General features: G+C 59.9%; 2 protein-coding genes across 2 annotated transcripts; both read left to right on the top strand.

Annotated features, from left to right (window-relative positions):
- The first annotated feature begins 1,447 nt into the window (after nucleotides 1-1,447).
- On the top strand, nucleotides 1,448-16,551 carry STARD3 (StAR related lipid transfer domain containing 3). The gene is given in 15 exon segments (XM_054396830.1): nucleotides 1,448-1,651; nucleotides 4,758-4,793; nucleotides 4,796-4,876; nucleotides 5,565-5,642; nucleotides 5,726-5,779; nucleotides 5,915-6,032; nucleotides 7,121-7,219; nucleotides 7,910-7,965; nucleotides 8,384-8,476; nucleotides 9,929-9,991; nucleotides 11,367-11,462; nucleotides 11,971-12,050; nucleotides 12,955-13,059; nucleotides 14,433-14,526; nucleotides 16,447-16,551. Coding segments are annotated over 15 exon segments (1,362 nt in total).
- A 1,917-nt stretch (nucleotides 16,552-18,468) lies between these two features.
- TCAP (titin-cap) lies at nucleotides 18,469-19,591 on the top strand. Its single transcript, XM_054396890.1, has 2 exons — nucleotides 18,469-18,617; nucleotides 19,326-19,591. The coding sequence occupies exons 1-2, from the start codon at nucleotides 18,469-18,471 to the stop codon at nucleotides 19,579-19,581; spliced, it is 405 nt and encodes a 134-aa protein (XP_054252865.1). The 3' UTR covers nucleotides 19,582-19,591.
- The last annotated feature ends 1,095 nt before the right edge of the window (nucleotides 19,592-20,686 follow it).

Below are 20,686 nucleotides of genomic sequence, written 5' to 3'. Positions count from 1 at the left end.
CTTGTGCCTTGCTGACGAAGAGGAAAAATTTTCATACAATGGTTGGCAGCAGCTGCATGGAAACAGCCTCCAGACCTCAGCACCTCGCTGCCACCAGGGCCCTGTGCCCGCCGCTGCCGCCAGGACTGCCCCTGCCCCAGCCCCTGCCCCTGCTGCCTGCCCACTGGAGCTGGGCAAGGAACCTGGCATCCCACTGCTGGAGTGAGCTGGGTCCTCTCTTGGCTCTGCAGGGTGGGATCTGGGAGGATCTTCAGCTCCTGGGGCTCTGTGGTTTGCTTCACACCATGGAGACCCTGGGAGCTTGGAGTCCTTCCCTGCAGAGGAGGCTGCTGTAGCTTGGGGGGGCTTTAGGGTCCCCCTTTTTTGGGTCTCCTGGTTTTGGGTCCCCTTTTGGGTCCTCCTTTTTTGGATTCCCTTTTGGGTCCCCTTTTTTTTTTTGGGGGTCCCTTTTTTTTTTTGGGGTCCCCTTTTTTTTTTGGGGTCCCTTTTTTTTTGGGGTCCCTTTTTTTTTTGGGGTCCCCTTTTTCTTTGGTCCCTTTTTTTTGGTCTCCCTTTTTTTTGGGGTGTCTCCCTTTTTTTTGGGGGTCTCCCTTTTTTTTTTGGGGGTCTCCCTTTTTTTTTGGGGGTCTCCCTTTTTCTTGGGTCCCCTTTTTTTTCTTGGGTCCCCTTTTTTTTTTTGGGTCCCCTTTTTTTTTTTTGGGTCCCCTTTTTTTTCTTGGGTCCCCTTTTTTTTTGGGTCCCCTTTTTTTTCTTGGGTCCCCTTTTTTTTTGGGTCCCCCTTTTTTGGGGTCTCCTTTTTCTTTGGTCCCTTTTTTTTTGGTCTCCCTTTTTTTTTGGGGGTCTCCCTTTTTTTTGGGGCATCTCCCTTTTTTCTTGGGTCCCCTTTTTTTTCTTGGGTCCCCTTTTTTTTTTGTCCCTTTTTTTTTTGGGGTCTCCCTTTTTTTTTTGGGGTCTCCCTTTTTTTTTTTTTGGGTCCCCTTTTTTTTTTGGGTCCCCTTTTTTTTGATCCCCTTTTTTTTTTAGGTACTCCTTTTTTTTTTTCGGTCCCCATTTTTTTGGGGGCCTTTTTTTTTGATCCCCTTTTTTTTAGGTCCTTTTTTTGGGTCCCTTTTTTCGGATCCCCCCCTTTTTTTTTTTTTTTGGTTTGTTTGTTTGTTCCCCCCTTTTTGGGGTGCTGAGGTGAGATGGGGCAGCCCTGGAGTGATCCCTGTGGGTGTCTTCAGGTCCAAGAAGGAGGTTCTTGGGCAGCCCACAAGCCAGTTTTAGTCTTTTCCCCTTAGGAACTGCACCCAGCTGGATTGGTAATAGGAATATTTGCCTGTGGAAGGGGAGGGGAGAAGCACCCAGAGACCTGAGGGTCCTCTTTTTGTCTCCCCACAGGTGACTTGGTGCTGCCTTGGCAGATGTTGCCCCTCCTGATGTAGGCCCCAGGTCCCTCAGGCTGAGGATGAGCAAACCAACAGACCTGGAAGGCAGCCTCCCAGCCATTGCATCCATCAGCACCTCCTTCTCCCAGAGCCAGGGCCTCTCCCCATACTGCTACCTCTCTCCAGAGAAGAGGAAAACCATCTCAGATGTGAGGAGGACCTTCTGCCTCTTCGTCACCTTCGACCTGCTCTTCATCTCCTTGCTGTGGATAATTGAACTGAACGTGAGTTGGGGGAGAAGCAGACCTGGTGTGGAGCCTTTGCCCCTTCCAGGCTGTTGCTTTTGCAAGCAGCTTCCTCCGTGTTGATTGCTTCACAAGTCCTGGGCCAAGGCTTTTGTTTGTTCTTCCCAGCTCTCTGCTGGCTGAGGAGCCTCTGAGCAGCTCATTTCCTGCAGCCCAGCTCTGCTGGGGCTGTCCCAAACCATTCACACCGTGGTGGGCAGGGCTCTCTCTGGTGGCTCTGACCAGATCTGTGGTCTGTGGAATCTCCACCACTTGGCCACATTCCTCTCCTGCTCCCCTTGGCCTTGGGCAAAGCTGTTCAGTTGTGTTTGCCAAGCAGCTGCCAGCTTTGCCTGGGTGTCCTCTGCTGGGAGAGCAGGGTGGGATGTGCAGACCTCTCCTCTTCCCCACCTGGCTGCTGGGGCAGAGCCAAAAAGGTTTGGCTGTGAGCTTCCAGCCCAACATAACTGCTGCTAAACCTCAGCTTCTGCAGGCTGGAGATGCAGCCCCACCAGGCAGGAGGGAGGGGTTTGGTTGTCCCCACAAGGTTGTCACCCCCTCTGTGAGCCTTTGCTCAGTGTGGCAACTGCAGAGCCACTTTGTTTACCTCACTCCCAGCAGGTCAAAGTTACTTCCTGGCCTCTAGTTTGGTTTGATTTATTTATTTATCCATTTTTTTTTTTCCCCTTCCTGAACTGGTTCTGACTGGTTTCAGCCCTGCTGGTGGCAGCTTTGGAGTACTAAATGTCCTCCTGGGGAACAACCTGAGCAGAGAGGAGAGATGAACCTGATAGACATCCACCCAACCCCCCCCCTCCTGCCCCCCAGCCCTCCTGCCCTGCTGGTGTCTGGCCTTTATTTATCAGCACTGGATCCTGGGCTCACTTAACAGCTCTTATCTCTGCCCTGCTTATCAGCTGAGTGTCTGCACTTAACAGATTGTCCCTGCCAGCAGCTCCCTCCCCTTGCAGTGTCACAAAGCCACACAAAGACCCCCCCCCTCCCCGAGTCCACCCTCCTAGGAAAAAGCTTCCCTCAGCCAGCATTCCAACCATGCCAATGGTGTCCTGAGTGCCTGCCCTGGACCCCAGCCTCCTGCTCTTGGCCCTGCTCTCTGGAGAGCTTCTGTCTGCACCCAGCCTGCAGGGTGCTCACCAGGGAGGATTTCTGAGTGTGGGGCTTGCAGGTAGCCATTAGGCAGAGCTTTGGGCCCTGGAGCTGCTGCATGTTTCAGGCTCTTAGGGCAGCTCCTGAAGATCAGGGCTAATGCTGCTCTTATCAAACTGTTTCCTTCACTGCCAGATAAGGCTCCACAAATTGGCCCTGGTTAAATGTCTGCTGCCTGCAAGCTGTAAATCTGTGAGCTGGCTGCTCTCAGAGGCAGGGACATGCCTCAGATGGTTCCCTCCTCGTGGCTGTGGCCTCTCTGTAACCTTAAAAGAAAAAAAAAAACCAACCAAACAACAAACCAAACCCAAAACCCAACAGAGAATGGCAGAGGCAGAGGTTGGGTTGGGTTGGAGAAGACCTCTAGGATCATGGAGTCCAACCATGGCCACCAAACCACAGCCCCGAGGGCCATGGCCACAGATTTCTGGAACACCTCCAGGGATGGGGACTCCACCACCTCCCTGGGCAGCCTGTGCCAGTCCCTGACCACTCTTGCAGCAAAGAAATTGTTCCTTGTGTCCAACCTAAGCCTTCCCTGGCACAGTTTCAGGCCATTTCCTGATACTAGGGAGAAGAGCCCAACCCCCACCTCACTCCAACCTCCTCTCAAGGAGCTGTGGAGAGCAAGGAGGTCTCCCCTCAGCCTCCTCTACTCCAGGCTGAACACCCCCAGCTCCCTCAGCTGCTCCTCTTAAATCCCAACCCAAAATGCTCCCAGAAACCCCAATCCGAAGCCTTCCTCCTCCCTGCCTCCATCCTCCTGCAGCCCTGGCGTGGGGAAGAGGCTTTGGTGGCAGCTCAACAAAGCTGGCACAGGTCCTGGAGCTGCAGATCAGATGAAGCAGAGCTTCCTCTCCCTCAGCATCCAGCCCCAGCCCTGACCTAGAGGGACAGCTTCCTGATGGCTGCCTCTGCTGTCCTTGGACTGCCTGAGCAGAGGGTGCCAGGACACCAAGCTGCCAAGAACTGGCCTGAGAGCCACCAGCTTGCTCCTCACAGATCATCAAACAGCTGTCAGCCTAGAGCAGCTTCCAAGCCAGCTGGGCTGTGTTCAAACCAATAGCCTAAAGGTGAAGCATTTGTTCCAGCTACCTGAGCCACCAGCTCCATTCCAGCCCCCACCCCAGAGCAGGATTTATGGTGTCAGAAGTCCCAGAGCTTGTCAGGCCCTGGATTGTCTGAGGATGAGGCAAGAGAGCTCTGCTCAGAGCCTTTTCCACCCTCCCATGCAGTTATCCCAGAGGGGTTTTGCCTCTTTCAGGTGTCCCCAGCAGGAGAAGGACTCAGAGCTGCTGGAGTGAGGCCACAGAGATGAGCCAAGGGCTGGAGCAGGTCTGCTGTGAGCACAGCCTGAGGGAGCTGGGGGTGTGCAGCCTGGGGAGGAGAAGGCTCCAGAGGGACCTCAGAGCTGCCTGGCAGTGCCTGAAGGGATCCTGCAGGAAGGCTGCAGAGAGACTTTTGCTGAGGGGGTCTGGAGACAGGCCCAGGGGGAATGGTTTGGAGCTGAGGCAGAGCAGGGTTAGAGTGGAGCTGAGGAAGAAGTTGTTGAGTGTGAGGGTGGTGAGAGTGTGGCACAGGCTGCCCAGGGAGGCTGTGGCTGCCTCCTCCCTGGGGGTGTTGAAGGCCTGGTTGGAAGTGGTGAGCACAAGTGGGAGGTGAACCAAGGCTGTGAGCATGGAGACCTGGTGGCACTGGTTGTGTGCTGAGCCAAAGCAGCAGCTCTCTGCTGTTCAAAGTGTTCCAGGTACCCCCTCCAGCTCTGGCTGCCCAACTCCTACTCCTTGGTGTGCAGCCAAGGCTGGAAGGGTCCTCCTGTGGTCCTGCACTGGCAGGTGAGGCCCTGCTGTGCTCCTGGCAGGCAGTTGTGTGCCTGCTTCACAACCTGCCCTGGTGGTAACCTCTGGGCACCACTGCAGCAGCTCCTTGCTCCCATCAGTTTCTTCTCAGTAGCCTTCTGGTGTCCTGTCTCCCCTGCAGACCAAGGATGGCATCCAGAAGAACCTGGAGCATGAGATCATCAATTACCACTTTGGGACCTCTTTCTTTGATATATTTGTGAGTATCCCAGGGGGCTGCAGGTGAGGAAGGGCTTTGAAGCTGGAGAGGGAGGGTCTGTGTGGTGGGGTGGGAAGCTTAGGTCTTCCCACAGCCTGGTTTGGTGGAATTTAGATTGGGTGTGAGGAACAAGGTCTGCACCAGGAGGCTGCTGGGACACTGCACCAGCTTGGGAGGTGGTTGAGGCCCCATCCCTGGAGATACTCAAAGTGAGGCTGGACAGGCCTCTGAGTGGAGGATGTCCCTGCTGAGTGCAGGCTCCCCAGAGTGGAGTCTCCTTCTCTGGAGACTTTCAAGCCCTGTCTGGATGTGTCCCTGTGTGACCTGTGCTGGATTCTATGGTCCTGCTCTGGCAGGGGGGTAGGATCTGATGGTCACTGGAGGTCCCTTCCAACCCCTGACATCCTGTGAGCCTGTGCAGGAGGGTTGGACCTTTGGAGGCCCCTTCCAACCCATCCCAACCCATCCCAACCCATCCCAACCCATCCCATCCCATCCCAACCCTGACCCCCTGAAGCAGGCAGGTCGCAGCCCAGCTCAGTGATCCTGAGGCCGTTCCCAACCAGGCTGATTGTGTGCTCCTGTGGCAGCCTTGGCCCCAGGCTGTCGGGGTGAGGGGATCCTGGGGAGCTGGCCCATACTCCTGGGGCCCAGGGGCAGTGTCCTGAGGGCTGCTTTCCCTCTGCAGGTGTTGGCTTTCTTCCGTTTCTCCCTGCTGCTGCTGGCCTACGCCGTGCTCAGGCTGCGCCACTGGTGGGTCATAGCGGTAAGGAGCTCGCTCCTGCGCCCTGCCTCCAGCTCTGCCTCTGCACCCTGCCAGCATCTCAGCTATCTGAACTCCTTTTCCAGGTTACCACCCTGGTATCCAGTGCCTTCCTGATTGTGAAGGTCATCCTGTCTGAGGTGAGGCTCCCAGGGGGGTGTGCTGCTTCCCCATGGCTGGAAATTCCCTCTGGCTTCTCACAGTTTTGTTTTGTTGGTTGTTGGTTTTTTTTGTTTGGTTTTTTTTTTTCCCCCACCCCTCCCTTTTCCATGCAGCTTCTGACCAAAGGAGCTTTTGGTTATTTACTTCCCATCGTGTCCTTTGTCATTGCTTGGCTGGAGACTTGGTTCCTGGATTTCAAAGTCCTGACTCAGGAAGCAGAAGAGGAACGCTGTGAGTGTTTCACTCCTGCCTGGGAGGAGTTGGCAGCCCTGGGGACCACCAGGCCCTGGGCATTGCTGCTGCTTTGGCAGCACCTTGACAGATAGGGACATTGATGGAGAAGTGATCTCTAGGTAGTCCCTTCAGGGGGCAGAAAATACCAATTATAAAAAGCAGCTTTTGGTTGAGTGGAGAGGAGGTGGGGGGGGGGGAAGCCAACCCAGCCCCCACCAGGTGCCAAGCTGCCCTGTGCCTGGCTCAGACGTGTTGGGAGCAGAGCTCACCTCCTCCTTGGGTGTTGAAACAGTGGGAGAGGTGCCAGGAGGACTCTTGGACTCCCCAGCTCTGGGTATCTCCCTTCAGATCTGGGCCTGGAGACCTTTCCCAGCAGATTGCTTCAGTCCCACAGGACCTTGCAGGGGTGCAGCCTGACTTATGGGCTGTGAAATTTTACAGCCTCTGGTGGCTGAGGTCGAGCTAAATGGAGCTGGAGTCTGAGCTAATGCTGTGCAAATTACCCTGCACTGCCTGGGCACCTGGAGATTCCAGGGGTCCTTTGAGGCAGAGGGTGCTGAGCTGAGACTGGCACAGCTGCCCCTTTCCTGGAGCAGCCAGAGGAGTCTGTGGCTCTCCTGGGCTCAGCTGATGAAGGAGGCCTGGGAAATGGCAGGGGGAGGAAGGAGGATTTGTCAAGTGGGGCTCAATCAGAAGTGCCCTGACTGACTGGAAAGCACCAGAGGATGTTTGGGTCTTGCAAGGAGGCTTTAAGATGAAAAATGATCAAGTGTTTAATGCCTCTATTGGATTAGGCTCAGGTTCCAAATTGCTTCCAGGGGAAGCTCTTATTTAATTAGGTGCTTAATCGCCTTTGGATTTGACAGGCAAAGCAGCTCATTGATCTCCCTGCAGATAAAAGGCCTCCAACAAAGGAGGAGGAGGCAAGAGGAGCTGAAAAGCTCCCTGGGCAGGCTGGTGGCAGTGTGGAGAGGCCAGCTGAGGCCAGGGGAAGGTGGTGGGGAGGGGGTGAAGGTGGTGGGGAGCCTCAGGCCCCCCGTGTGCTGTGCTGCTGGCTGTGTAACCTCTCGAGCTTTGCCTTGCAGGGTACCAGGCAGCACAGGCTGCAGCCTCTCGTGGTCCCCTGCTCTACCCCAGAGCCCTTTCTGAGGGACAGTTCTACTCCCCACCAGAGTCCTTTGCAGGTAGGATGTCCTCTCCTTCCCCTCCTGATGCCACCTCACTGACAGCCAGGGCCTGCTCACACCTCACTGCCCCTCCTGGCTCCCCTCAGCCTGCCCCTCCTGGGCCTCTTCACCACCTTCATCACCTACCCCAGGAGCTCTGTCTCCTCATCCCAACCCCTGGCAGTGATGGGTGGCAGAGCCTGCAGGATCTGGCCCTGCAGAGTGGGCTCCTTCCTCCTTGCACTGTGCCCAGGCAGGGCTGTGCCATCTCTGTGCCATCTTTGTGCCATCTCTGTGCCATCTGCAGGGCACTCAGCCCCACATGCCAGGCTTTGGCTGGGTAGGAAACTGGAGCCCTTTGTGCTTCTGGGGCTTAAATGCTCTGAGCTGCAGCTAAAGCCCTTGCAGAATGCTGCCCTCAGGATGAGGGCACAGGGACAAGTTGCCACAGGCAGGTGAGGATGAGGGCTGGCACCGTGCCACTGGCCTGGGACACCACCTCCAGGGTGAGGAGGTGGCACCCAGAGCAGCTGAGGGTAGCTGCCACCTGCTTCATGCTCAGGCTTTGGAGAGCCAGAGGTGTTCAGGGAGGCAGGGCCTGGGCTGCAGCAGGATCATTCCCACTGGATAGGGCACGGGATCAGACCTTGCCTGTGGGACACCCTGGGGTCTCCAGCAGCTGGGTGCTGACTGTGTGCTTCCCTCCAGGGTCAGACAATGAGTCTGAGGAGGAGGCTGCAGGGAGGAAGGCACTGACAGCTCAGGTAAGCAGCGTGTGCCAAGAAGGGCATCACCTGGACCAGCCCAGGCTGTGGCTCACAGGGCAGCATGGCACCTCCCCAAGCCTGGCTGGGCACTCTGTGCCCCTTTCCCAGTGTTCCTGCTGCCCTTCAGCTTCAGTTCTGGCTCCTCTGCTCCTCCCTGTGCCTGCTGGAAGCCCTGAGGTGCAGGCAGGAGCCTGGCTGGCAGTGGCAGCTGCTGTGTGGATGCAGGGCAGGGTGGGGAGCGTGAGCAGAGCTCCAGAAGGAGGCCTCTGTGACCCAGGTGAAGAGATCTGTGTGATGTGGTGGTGGGAGATGTCCCCTTGCCCTCTGCCAGCCCTGGGAGGGGGTGGGGGTGGTTAGTGGTGGGGCTCAGGCTTTCTGCAAACCCCTGCCCCTGAAACCCTCCCCTGTCTCCTAGGAGAAGGAGTACATCCAACAAGGCAAGGAGGCCATGGAGGTGGTGGACCAAATCCTGGCCCAGGAGGAGAACTGGAAGTTTGAGAAGAACAATGCAAGTGTCCCCCCCCAGGACCCCTGCCCCAGCTGTGGGCACAGAGCAGGGATGGCTTGGTGGAGGCAGGAGGACAAAGGAGGCTTTGGAGAGCTCCTGCTGACAGCAGAAGTCACCCAGGGTTAGAGTGAGCTGAGTGAATCAGGGACCCAGGGCAGTGCAGCCCAGGGCAGAGTCCCCTCTGATTCCTGAGGTGGTTATTTGCCTTCCTGCCTGACAGGAGACAGCCCAGAACTCTTCCCTCCAGACAGGCAGGGCTGGGCAGCTCACCTCAGGTGGGCATGGAGAGGAGGGGAGCAGTGCTGGCCCCTGGCACTGCTGCAGCCCCTGCCCCACTGCAAGGTGCCCTTGAGAGCATCATGGGGACACCCAACCAGACCTTGGTGGCCTCCAACCCAAGCCCTTTGGTGGCCTCCAACCCAAGCCCTTTGGTGGCCTCCAACCCAAGCCCTTTCTGGCCACCAAACCTTTCTGGCCAACTCACCCAAACCCTTCTGGGCAGCTTTGGGCCCTGGCAGCAGCAGAATGTGGGGCACTGCCTGCTCTGCCAGCCCCCAAAAGCTCTTTGTGTCTCCCCTTCCCCAGCCCAGGGCCTTTGTGGCAGCTGGAAGGGGTAACTCTGGGATGTCTTTGGCTGCCATCTTCCCCCTGTGGCTTTGCCAGAGGGCTCTGGATGCTTTTTCTTGCTCCAGGCAGCACAGAGGTGCCCAAAGCAAAGCAGGCCCTGCCCTGCCTTCCGTCCTCCCCAGGCTGCCTCATTCCCTGGGCTTACAGCAGAGCTTGTCTGGGCCAGCCCAAGCTCCTTGGTGGAGAGAGAGGGAGAGTGGGGCTGTGTCTGCAGCCCCTGAAAGCAGCCTGGGGTGAGAGTCCTGCAAACTGCAGCCTCATCTGGTGCTTCAGATTCCCCTGTCAAGTGCTGCATTGTCTGATGCCAAACTGGCTGGGCAGATTGTTTGTTTTTTCCTAAGGGGTGTGGGGGGTGGGGGCTGGATTTAGATAGACTAATCAGAGTTTAACACAGGGCTAATGATGAAAGGTTCTCATCTGTCCAGCCCTAAACCCCCTCCAGGGAGGCTCTTCTCAGATGTGGGCACCACCAGCAGCTTTGGCAACCCAAACCTCTTTCCCCTCCCCTGGTGTTGGTAGCAAAGGAGAGTCTGACCTTGAGGGGGGGTTTGCAAGGCTGGCACAGGGGTGGATTCTTTTTCTGTCTCATCCCTGCTGCTGCTGCTCTGGGATATTGTTTTGTTTATGGAAATTGATGCCTGGGCAGCTCAAGTGTGCTCAGAGCTGGGGTTGGGGGGCAGGAGAGGGTGGACAAGGGGACAGTTGAGGGCTTGGGGGGAGGGTTCTTCAGAAGGACCCCTGAGGTGGGATGGCTCCTGCAGGTTCCCCCCAGAGAGAGGGAATTGATTTTGCTGCCATAATGCCCCTCTCTTGTTTCTTGCACAGGACTTTGGTGATGTTGTTTACACTTTTGAAATCCCTTTCCATGGCAAGGCCTTCATTTTAAAGGTAAGAACCTTCCTGGAGCACTTCCCTTGCCCTGGCTGGGGCAGAGGCAGAGAGGAACTGCTCTGCTCAGAGCCACAGCTCAGCTTACAGGCTCCCTCCCACGCCTGGCAGGCCAGGCCAGGTCAGGCTGCAGAGCTGCCCTCTGTGTGCTGCAGGTCAGGCTGCAGAGCTGCCCTCTGTGTGCTGCAGGTCAGGCTGCAGAGCTGCCCTCTGTGTGCTGCAGAGCTGCCCTCTGTGTGCTGCAGAGCTGCCCTCTGTGTGCTCCAAAGCAGCTGAACTGCACTGGGGCAGCTCTGCAGCAAAGCCTCCTTGGCTGGCACACAGACAGCTCAGCAAACCTGCTGGGCCCCACTCTCATCTCTGCTGCTGGAGAACTGGGAGCAGGCGACTGTAAAAAAAAAAAAAAAAACAACTCCCTTCCAACCCCAGCATCTAGGAACTAATCTGACCAAGGAGGGCTAATTGGAACTAATTGCCAGCAAGACCAGGGCTGAGAGTGTGTCTGCTGCTGCCTGGCACGGGGAAGAGCTGCTTGGGAAGTGCCTTGCTCTGTGCCCCTCTCGTTGGAAGTGCCTTGGCTGCAGCCCATGCTCTAATGAAGCGTCGGTGCTGCGCTGCCTTCTCTTTGTTCCAGTGCATATGTTGCCTGGTTGGCAGGAGCTGCCAATGGAGCAGCTCTCTAATTCCCTAGGAAAAGAAAAAAACCCAACCAAACCAAAACCCTGGATGGTCCCACATGGTCTCACTTCACTGCCTTTAACCATTTGCCTCCAAAGATCTCCCCTTGTCCCATGAGGATGGGAAGCGAAGGTTGGCTCTCGGTGCTAGGAGCTCAGAAAGAGCTTCTCAGCATCTTCTTGAAGTGATGTGCATGCAGCAGAGCAAGGCAGGGGCGAGGGTGGGACAGGAGCCAGCCCTCAGGTCTGGCTGGCTGGCAGTGTTACAGACAGGTAGACAGACAGACAGAAATTTGCCCTCTCTCTGACACCAGCGCAGACCTTGGCAGGCAGCAGCAACCTGAAGTCTGAGCTGTCCTCTCCATCTCTGGAGTCATTCCAAACCCACCTGGACACCATCCTGTGCAACCTGCCCTAGGTGCCCCTTCCTTAGCAGGGGGGGTTGGACTTGGATGATCTCCTGAGGTCCCTTCCAGCCGCTACCATTCCCTGTTCCCTGCTGGGGACAAGAGCAGAGTGGGGACAGCCTTGCTTCGGTGCATGCTTGAGCCAGGCCAGCCCCAGCACTCCCCTGCTCTATCATCCCAGCAGTTCTTTGTGATCTGCCCCCTGTGCTCCCTCTAAATGACCTCCTCCCAAGTGGAGCAGGGGTGGTGGTGGGGGGGGACTGGCTCCAAGTGCTCTGGCTCTGTCCTCAGGCTTTCCTGCAGTGCTCTGCTGAAACAGTTTACCAGGAGGTGATTCTGCAGCCCGAGAAGATGATCCTGTGGAACAGAACAGTGGCAGCTTGCCAGGTGAGCGTGCTGGACAAAGATGGCTTAATCACAGGAGCTCCTTGGAGCTTCCCCAGTCCAACACCGGCTGGCACTGGTGGTGCTCAGGCCCTGAGCTGGAGCTGAGCTGGAGCCGAGGCACCGAAGCGTTAAATCTGCGCCGCTCCCAAGGGCTCCCCGCAGCCAGCTGCATGCCTCTGCCCAGCCAGAACCCCCCACCAGGTGGGGCAGGGAAGGCTGGGCCCCAGGCTGAGCCAAGCTGGGCTTTGGCATGGGGGGGGAGCCAAGGGCAAGGCCTGTGTGCCCCCCAAGCCCCCTCCCACAAAGGCAGAGGCACAAAGCACAGCAGGGAGCTCAACCCCCTTCAGCCTCACAGGGACTCTCTGGTTGCTCTGGATCCTGGGGCTGGATTAGGGGAGGGTCTGTGCCCCCCCAGCTGTGGGCATGTGCAGACCTGCAGGGCACAGTCTGAGGAAATCTCTGGGTTTAACCTTTTTTTGTTGTTTTTTTCTCTGCACCCCCTCCCCAGATCCTGCAGAGGATAGAAGACAACACAGTTGTCTCCTACGACGTGGCAGCTGGGGCCGCGGGCGGCGTCGTGTCCCCCAGGTCAGCTTGGGCCACTCCCTGCTGCTGTCCTTGGCCCCTGAACCCCCCTCCTGGAACACACAGACAAGCAGCTGGCTCTGGTGGCAACCTTCTGCCCCAATCTGTGCCCCAGCTCAGCCCCAGTCTGTGCCCAGCCCTGCTCCGACTCTGCCTGAGCTGCAGCCTCTGCTCCAACCCTGCTGCAGTCTGTACCCAGCCCCTTCCCAACTCTGCCTGAGTCCCAGCCTCTGCCCTAGTCTGTACCCAGCCCCTTCCCAAACTCTGCCTGAGTCCCAGCCTCTGCCCTAGTCTGTACCCAGCCCCTTCCCAAACTCTGCCTGAGTCCCAGCCTCTGCCCTAGTCTGTACCCAGCCCCTTCCCAAACTCTGCCTGAGTCCCAGCCTCTGCCCTAGTCTGTACCCAGCCCCTTCCCAAACTCTGCCTGAGTCCCAGCCTCTGCTCTAGTCTGTACCCAGCCCCTTCCCAAACTCTGCCTGAGTCCCAGCCTCTGCCCTAGTCTGTACCCAGCCCCTTCCCTAAGTGTGCCTGAGTCCCAGCCTCTGCCCCAGCTCAGCCCCAGTTTGTGCCCAGCCCTGCCTGAGCCCCTGCTCCAGGCCCTGCCCCAACTCTGCCCCAGTCTGTGCCCAGCCCTCTGCCCCAGCCGTGCCCCTCTGCTCTGGCAGGGAGCTCCCAGTGTCAGTGCAGCAGAACTGGCCCTGTGGCTAAGGATCCCCTGCAGCCTTCTCCAGATGTCCCTGGCAGGAGCCTGGGAGCTGCCCGTCAGCCTCAGGCTGTCTCCCCAATAGCCAGTTCTGCACCAGGCTTCCTCCAGCTGTTGCCAGAGCCCTGCCACAGCGTCTCCCAGGAGTGCTGCCCCTCCAGAGCTCCCTTCCCAAGGCATCCTTTGCCCTGTTGTGTTGCTCAGGGACTTTGTCAACGTGCGGCGGATCGAGCGGCGCAGGGACAGATACATCTCCTGTGGGACCTCCACCACCCACAGCACCAAGCCCCCACTCTCCAAATACGTCAGGTGAGAGGCAGCTCCTCGGGCAGGGGCAGGGAGGCTTTGGGAGCTGGCATCTGACACAAACCCTCTGCTTTAAGCTCAGGGCCAAGAGCCTCTGCACTGCAAACCCTGCTGCCTTTCCTGGCAGCGACTGCAGGAAGCTTCCAAGCTATTTGTGGAGCTCAACCTTGCTCCCCTCCTCCTCCTCCTCCTTTCTTCTTCTTCCTCCTTTGTTGGAGAAGCTCTCGGGGCCGTTCGGGCGTTTCCCAGCTCCCTCTGCTCAGGGGAGTTGGAGGTGCTGAGCAGTAGGAGCCACAAACAGCTTCCCCCCCTACACCCCCAAGCCAGGCTGCATCCTGTTTATGTAACAGTTAATTCCCAACCAGGGCCCAGCTGCCACTGCTGAGGGGCAGCAAACAGCTGAGTGGAGCTGGAGCAGAGCCTCTGGGATGCCTTTTGCTGCCTGTCAGCTTGGTCACTTTGGAGGCTGAGGACACAGGGGGCTGATCCCGTGGCTGAAAGGAGCTGTGTCAACCATGGCCTGGCTCCCAGAGTGTCAGCAGGTCCTGGGCCTCTCCCTTTCTGCTAAGGGGCAGCTTTGCCTGGCTGCTTGATGGAGCTGGGGCAGGGTTGGGGCTCCTCAAACAAGGAGTCCTTGTTGCTGCCTGTGCCACTACCCCCCAGGGCCCAGCTGTGCCACTCTGAGCCCTGACTTTGTTGTTCCTAATAATCCAATTGACATTTTTAACTCAGAGCCCTGAGAGCTGCCTCAGTCTATTTAAGAGCTGGGGACTTCAGGGCCTAGAAACAGCCTTTCTCTCTTTTTTTTTTTTTTTGTTTTGTTTTGTTTTGTTTTACAAATGGATGCAGCAAAAATAGCCTCTTCCTGGAGAGGGAAGGGAGAGCTGTGCCTGGGCTCCAGGGGAGCTCAGCTCCTCTCTCTGAGGCAGACCAGGGGGTGTGAGGAAGGAGCTGGGGGCTGCACTGGTGAAGCTCCCCCACCCACCCCAAGCCTGGCCTGGGTTTCCCTGGGTGTTTTCTTGTCCTAGGAGCTCTTGTTTGCAAGCATTCCCCTCCAAAAGCTCCTCGGGGTGGAGGGCTGCTGCTGGCAGGGCTGGCACAGGCTGGAAGGCAGAAGCTGCTGGCACCACCTCTGCCAAGGCACCTGTGGGAAAGCTGCCTGGCCATGCTGGCTCCTGTGCCAGCAGCCAAAACCTCACCTTCCTGGGCACTCTGCATCTGCTGCTGCCCTGCTGGGCTCTCGGCCTCGCTGCCAGGCCCGGGGGGGGCTGCTGCTGCTGCTGCTGCCAGAGCTGGCGCAGGGTCGGTGCGGAGCACCCCAGGGTGCTGCAGAGCTTGGCCCCAGCTCTGATCCTGCTGCTCTTGGTTCCTCACAGGGGTGAGAATGGGCCTGGAGGATTCATTGTGCTGAAATGTCCCAGCAACCCCAGGGTCTGCACCTTCATCTGGATCCTCAACACGGACCTGAAGGTAAAACCAACCCTGCAGCCCCAGCAGATCTCTGGCATCCTCTGGGGTGTGTGCCAAGGAGCCTGCCCCATGCTCCTGGTGCCACAGACCCTGCCCCATCCTGGCCCCTTCAAAAGCAGCTCCTTGTCCAGTGCTGCCCTGAGGGGATTTGAGTTTTGCAGGTGGAGGTGAAACTCTCCCTGAAAGAATCTTTCCCCTGGAAGCTGCCCTGGTGGTGGGGCAGGGGGAAGGCTTTTCCTGACCTGGCAGGGGTCTTGCTTAGGGCCTTCAGCTCTCTGCATGCACTTCTGGGGGCACAGAGTTTGATCCTCTTTGGCTTCTGAAGATACTTGGGCAGGTGAAGCCTTGTCTGGCTGCTTGCTGCTGCCAGGGAGGGCAGGGATTCGTGTGCCCTGCTGCCAGGCACCCCGATACAAACCCTCAGGGCCGTGCCCACAGCCAGGAAAAGCTTCCTGGTGCAGATGCCCCCGGTCTGGAGCTCTTTGCAAAGCTGCCTGGCCAGTCCTTGCTGGTGGCCCAGATAAAAGGCAGCCCAGGAAGGGAGCTGGGGTGGGGGTGGGGGGAGCGGGGCTGGCCCCTTTGCTGCCTCCGCTGAAGGTTGCGGTGGTAACGGCGCTGCAGCAGCGAGCACAAAGGCTTCCATTCATCAGCTCTGCTGCAAAGCTGCGTGGCCCCCTCCCCTCCCACGGCCCTCCCCCCCCTCTCCACCACAGAGATCAGCTCCTGCCTGCCTTGGGACTCACTGGGGAAGGGATTTGCAGAAGCTCTCCTCTGCCTTGGCAGGCGGAGCAGGGGGCAGAGCCGAGCGTGGCCTCTTGGCACCGGGGATTGTGTTTTCCCTCACGGATCTGGCTCCCATCTCCTCCATCCCACTCTGAGGAGCAGGGTTGGGAGGGATGAGAAAGCCTCTTGGTTGTGCAAGATGGGGCTGAGGAGGAGAAGGCAACTCCCTGTGCCTCCCAGGGCCGGAGAGCCCTCGCCCACCGCCCGCCCCCACCGCTGGCAGCTATTAATAACCCTCCTGGCAACTGCTGCTACCATCTCCCTGCCGGGCACTGCCAGTGCCCAGAGCCCCCTGCTCTGCTGCTTTGCCATTTCCTTTGGCCCTCAGGGGCTATTTATAGCCCATGGCTCATCCCTTCCTGCAGCAAGGGGTGAGGATTACACACGTGTGTGTGTGTTTGTGGCTGTGACGCAGCTCCTTCCCGGAGCTCCTTCCAAGGAGGTGTCTGAAGTGGACCCTGGACCAGCAGCTCCACGTTCCCAAGGGAAAAAAAAAAAAACAGTTCCAGGCTGGGCTCTCTGCCTCCTGCCCTGCTGCAGCACCTCGAGCCAGGGGGGAGATCCTCCTCTACCTCCCTCAACTCCTGCCCAGGATATTTAGCCTGAGCTGCCTGCACTCGGGACCCTTTCTCTGGCCTGGGATGAAGGAGTCCTCCTCCACCTCTCTGAGCCCCTACCTAGGAGATTTGGTCATCAGGACCCACCCTCTCTGCTCTGGGATGGAGGGGTCCTCCTGTACCTCCCTGCCCCCCCACCCCAGGACCTTTGGCCACCACTGCCTGCACCCAGGACCCTTTCTCTGCCCCCTGGGCCCCTGCACAAGCCCCCAGCTCTGCTGCCAGCCCTGCCTGAGCTGCCTGCCCCTGCAGGGAGCAGGATCCTGGGGCTCTGGGGCTGTTTCCTGCCTCTCCCGTGGCAGGGCAGGGGCTGAGGCATTGGGGCTGAGTCGTGCAGGGCTTTTGTAGAGAAATCAAAGCATGCTTCAATTCCCTCCCCCAGAGCCAGCTCCTGCTTCCCCCCGCTATGCCCTGGGGGTCAGGGACAAGGGGCTCAGCCCTGAGTTGTGTGTCCCCCTGCCTCCCTCCTGCCTCAGTGATTCCTACCCTGACTCCCAGCTCTGCCCTTGCCCCCCTGCAGGGTCGGCTGCCTCGGTACCTGATCCACCAGAGCCTGGCTGCCACCATGTTTGAGTTTGCCTTCCACCTGCGCCAGCGGATCAGTGAGCTCTGCAGCAAGCCCTGAGCAGCAGGGCCCTGCTCTCTCTGGACTTTTCATTCCTCTGCTCTCTCCCTCCTTTGGGGCTGGGGGACAGCCCTGTGCCTCCCTCCCCAGGGAGGAGACTCTCTACTAACAGTGCTGGGGTGAGCCTCAGGGGTGGCTCAGCTCCCCATCCCCAAATGGTTCCTCCTAACCAGGGCCCTGCAGCCACTGACTGTGCCAAACCCCTGCCCTGCCCTCCTCGGGCTGGTTCCCCCCCACACTGTTCCCTCACACAAGGGGGGCTCATCTGTGCCCCCTACCCATCCTCTTCTGCTCCATTTGGATGAGGAAGAGGAGCCAGAGGTGCAGGGTGAGGACTCAGGGGGCATCTCCTCACTGCTGTCCAGGAGAAGCCCTGTGCCAGGCTCTGCCCCTCTGCGTGTGAGGGGAGGGGGCAAAGGCCCAACTTGGCCTCTTCTCCCAGCTCCTTGTGCCCCCCACTCAGGAAGGGCCAGAGGGGGGCCATGCAGTGCCCTACCCCCCCCCACTGCAGGGCTGCTCCCTGTTGGTTTGTGCTGCCCAAACCTCCCTGGGTCGCCCCTTGGGGTTTGGCTGATCCCCCCCCCAGCTCCTCTCCCCCAGCCCTGGGTGGAGGCAGAGCAGGATTTGCCTTAAAGCAGTGACTGTGCTCTGGGCTTGGGGGGGTGCTGGGGCTGTGGGGGAGGCTTTGTTCTACCTGCAGCACCGGTGCTGTGTTCTGCTCTATAAATGGAAGCAGCACGGAGCTGCCCCCACGCAGGGCCCCACGTGGGGAGCACCCACACCAGCCCCCCACACACGCACCCCTCCCCCACCCTGGGCTCTCTGCAGAGACACCCCCCCCGCCCCCCACCAGCACCCCTCCCCTTCCCCTGTGCTGGGGGTGTGAGCCCCCCCAGTGCCTGCCAGGGGTGCTGGCACCTGGCACAAGTAAAAGCCTTGCACTGTTTGCAGCCCCTGGTCTGCTGTGTGTGACTCAAAGTGAGGGGACAGGGGCAGTGGGGGTGGGGGGCAGCCTGAAGACACCCCCCCCCCCCCCCCCCCCCAGGTTCAAAAAACGGCTGCCCCAAGCCCGTGTGGCCATGGGCATCGCTGTGCCCCATTCCCTGCTGGCACCAGCAGCTCGTGGCCATCAAGATGGAGCTTTCCCCCCCTGCTCTGCTGACCCTGCACTGAGGTTTTCCCACCCTGGCCCCAGGTGGTTCACCCCTGGCGTGGGACCCCCATGGCCGTGGTGGGGCTGGAGTCTCGTGTCCACCCTGCCCCCTCCACGTGAGCCCTGGGTGCTGGCACCCAGCGGGTGCCAGTCTGTTCACAGCCCCCATCTGTTGGCCCTACAAATAACCCAGCTCGGGGGGGCCCCAAGGCCAGCACCCCCCTGCCCACTCACCTGGCACAACCTGTCCTTGAGTGGGGGGACACCAGGGTGGAATCCTGATGGGCCTTTGAGGGCAGTGGTGAGGCTTCTGGGTGGCACAGAGGTGGCACAGGGTAGCATGGCCACCACCTTGGCACCCAGAAGCTGTTGACACCTCTGGGGTCCTTCATGCTCACCAGTCCTGGCCGGCTGGTGCCAGCACCATGAGGGGCAGGGAAAGGCCAAACATGCCATGGGACGATGCCAGGGGGGTCCTGCCTGGCCCTCACGTTGCCCCATGTCCTCATGGGGAGGGGCACACACACACACACACACACACACACAACCTAAGCCTGGGGTTGCCACCCCGGCGGTGCCAAGTTGCCGACGGGCACGGGGGGGGGGGGGGGCAAACACACCCAGGGTACCACACGTGTCCCCAGCGCCTCCCCCGAAGGAGCCCTTGGCACCCTGCTGTGCCCTGGGTGCCAGCAGCACATCCCAAAATAGCCTGGGTGGGGAGATAAAAGCAGGAGGGGGCCGGCAGGGCACACATGGGCAGGATGCTGGGGCCCAGCGCGGTGGTGCGCAGCGGGGGGCTGCTGTCCGGTGCCCGCCTGGGCTGCCGCCTGCGGGAGGAGGACTCTGGGCGCAGGGAGACCTTCAGCGCGGAGTGGTTGGACCTGGAGCTCAGCACCCGACCTGAGCAGGGGTGAGGGCACCGCTGCTGCCAGCCTGGGGGGGGCCCTGGGGGTGCTGGAGGGTGGTTGGGGGTCCTGAAGGGTTATGGGAGCTCCGTGGGGGGTGTGGAGTGAGGGTGGGTTCCAAGGGGTCTCATGGGGGATGTTTGGGGGTCCTGAAGGGTTGTGGGAGCTCCGTGGGGGGCTTGGAGGGTGGGTTCCAGGGGAGTCTCATGGGGGATGTTTGGGGGTCCTGAAGGGCTGTGGGAGCTCCGTGGGGGGCTTGGAGTGAGGGTGGGTTCCAAGCGGTCTGATGGGGGGCTGCAGGGGGCTCTGGGCACCCGAAGAGGCTGTGGTGGGTTCCAAGGGTCCCTGTGGGGTTGAGCTCCGAGGTGGTGGGGGGAAGGGGATGATCAGTGGGGACTGGGAGGGTCTTGGTGAGGTTGCTGTGAGGAGTTGGGGGTCTTCAAGGGGCTGGGGGATGCTGGGTATCCACACAGGGCCCTGAGGGATGTGAGGGTCCTCGTGAGGTGGTGGTATCCCCATGGGGCTAGAGGGTCTCCGAGGGTCCCCGTGGGGGTCTCCAGCATGCCGGCAGGGACATGGCAACCTCCGAGGGGTGAGCGGTCCCCGAGGGACGGTGTGGGACGTGGGCGCGCCCCCCGCGGGGCAGAGCAGGGCACGGGGGGGGTCGCTGGGCTGTGCTGGGGGTCTCACTACCATGCCCCCTCCGTGCCCAGGTGGTGCCGGCGGGAGGTGGACCAGCAGCGCCGGGAGACGCTGGAGCAGTGCGGGGAGCTGCGGGTCCTGGAGCAGCGCTCGCCCTGGGGGGTGCTGCGGGTGGGCTGCCTGGGACAGCCCCTGGCCCAGCACCTCCTGCCCTACGCCCGCACCCTGCCCCTGCCCCTCTTCTCCCCCTCAGACCTCCGCGGTGCCAAGGCCGGGCTGCCCCGCACCCTCTCCCGCTCTCTGTCCCATGAAGCCCAGAGAGGCTGAGGGTGCTGGGGGGGGGCGCGGGGGAGGGGGGCACGACGCTGATGCTGGGGGGCAGCGGGGGGACCTGGATGTCTGAATCCACTCGGCCACCCCCGAAGAGGCAGCTCGGGAGGGTGGGGGACAAGTGGGGGGTGGGATCCCACACGCCTGGGACCCCAGCCCACAGCGGGCGGCGGGGAGGCCGGTGGGGACGAGGTGCCAGCGGTCTGGGGGGGCCCTTGGCAGCTCCAGCCACGGGCACAGCTCCGTTTTCCTGGCACAGAGAAGGAGACACGAGGATGGGGAGCGCTGAGACCCCCCCACGGGGGGGGGTTGTGGAGGGGTGGGGGACTGGGGAGGGTCTCTCTGTGGGGTTGTACAAATGGAAGGGTTTTGTATGGCAATAAACTGCTCAGCCTGGCACCGTGGAGTCGATCTGGGGAGCGTGGGGAAGGGGCAAGATTTAGACAGGGACCTTGGTGGGGAGTGGGGGAAACTGAGGCATGGGGTGGCTGGAGGGAGCCAGGGGTTTAAGGGGGATCTTGGGTGGGTCTAGGGGAGGTGGGAACCTTCTGCTTACATAACCCCCTCCCAGTGCCAGCCCAGCCCATGCCAGGGGCTGGGATAGTCCCAGTGCCAGTGCCCAGATTAGCTGTTCCCACCCAGCTGGATCCTCCTGTCCCTGGGCCACTGCCAGGCCCTGTCCCCAGCCCTGTGCCATTTCTCCCTGCCTGGCACTGGTCCCCACCACCTTTGCCCACCTGCAGCTCTGTCACAGGTGGGATTTGGGGTCTTTAAGCCCCAGCCCTCTCCCCAGCACCACAGGCAGGTCCCATCCTGCCCCTTGCTGCAGGGAGATGGGCACCCTGGGAGGGTTGATGGTGCCAGCTCCTGCCAGGGGCTGGGCTGGGCTGAGCTCCAGCACATTCAGCTCACTGGTGACAAAGAGGCATCAGGGAGAGAGAAAATGGATCCCATTCCAAACCCTTCCCAGTCCTCATCCCTTCCCATTCCCATCCTACTCCCTAACCCCATCCTCTCCCTTCCCTTCCCAATCCTCATCCTCATCCCAGCCTCTTCCCATCCTCTCCTTTCCCTTCCCAATCCTCATCCCAGCCCCTCCCCA

Source organism: Indicator indicator, chromosome 39 (genome assembly GCF_027791375.1).
Source record: "Indicator indicator isolate 239-I01 chromosome 39, UM_Iind_1.1, whole genome shotgun sequence".
NCBI classification, from domain to species: Eukaryota; Metazoa; Chordata; class Aves; order Piciformes; family Indicatoridae; genus Indicator; species Indicator indicator.
The sequence above is the reverse complement of the archived record's forward strand: the minus strand, read 5'-3'. Positions and strand labels throughout refer to the sequence as shown.

Coding starts and splice junctions, on each gene's coding strand:
- TCAP (XM_054396890.1), top strand. CDS start 18,469: ATGCTGGGGCCCAGCGCGGTGGTGCGCAGCGGGGGGCTGCTGTCCGGT. Junction 18,618..19,325: donor AGCACCCGACCTGAGCAGGG/GTGAGGGCACCG, acceptor CTCCGTGCCCAG/GTGGTGCCGGCGGGAGGTGG.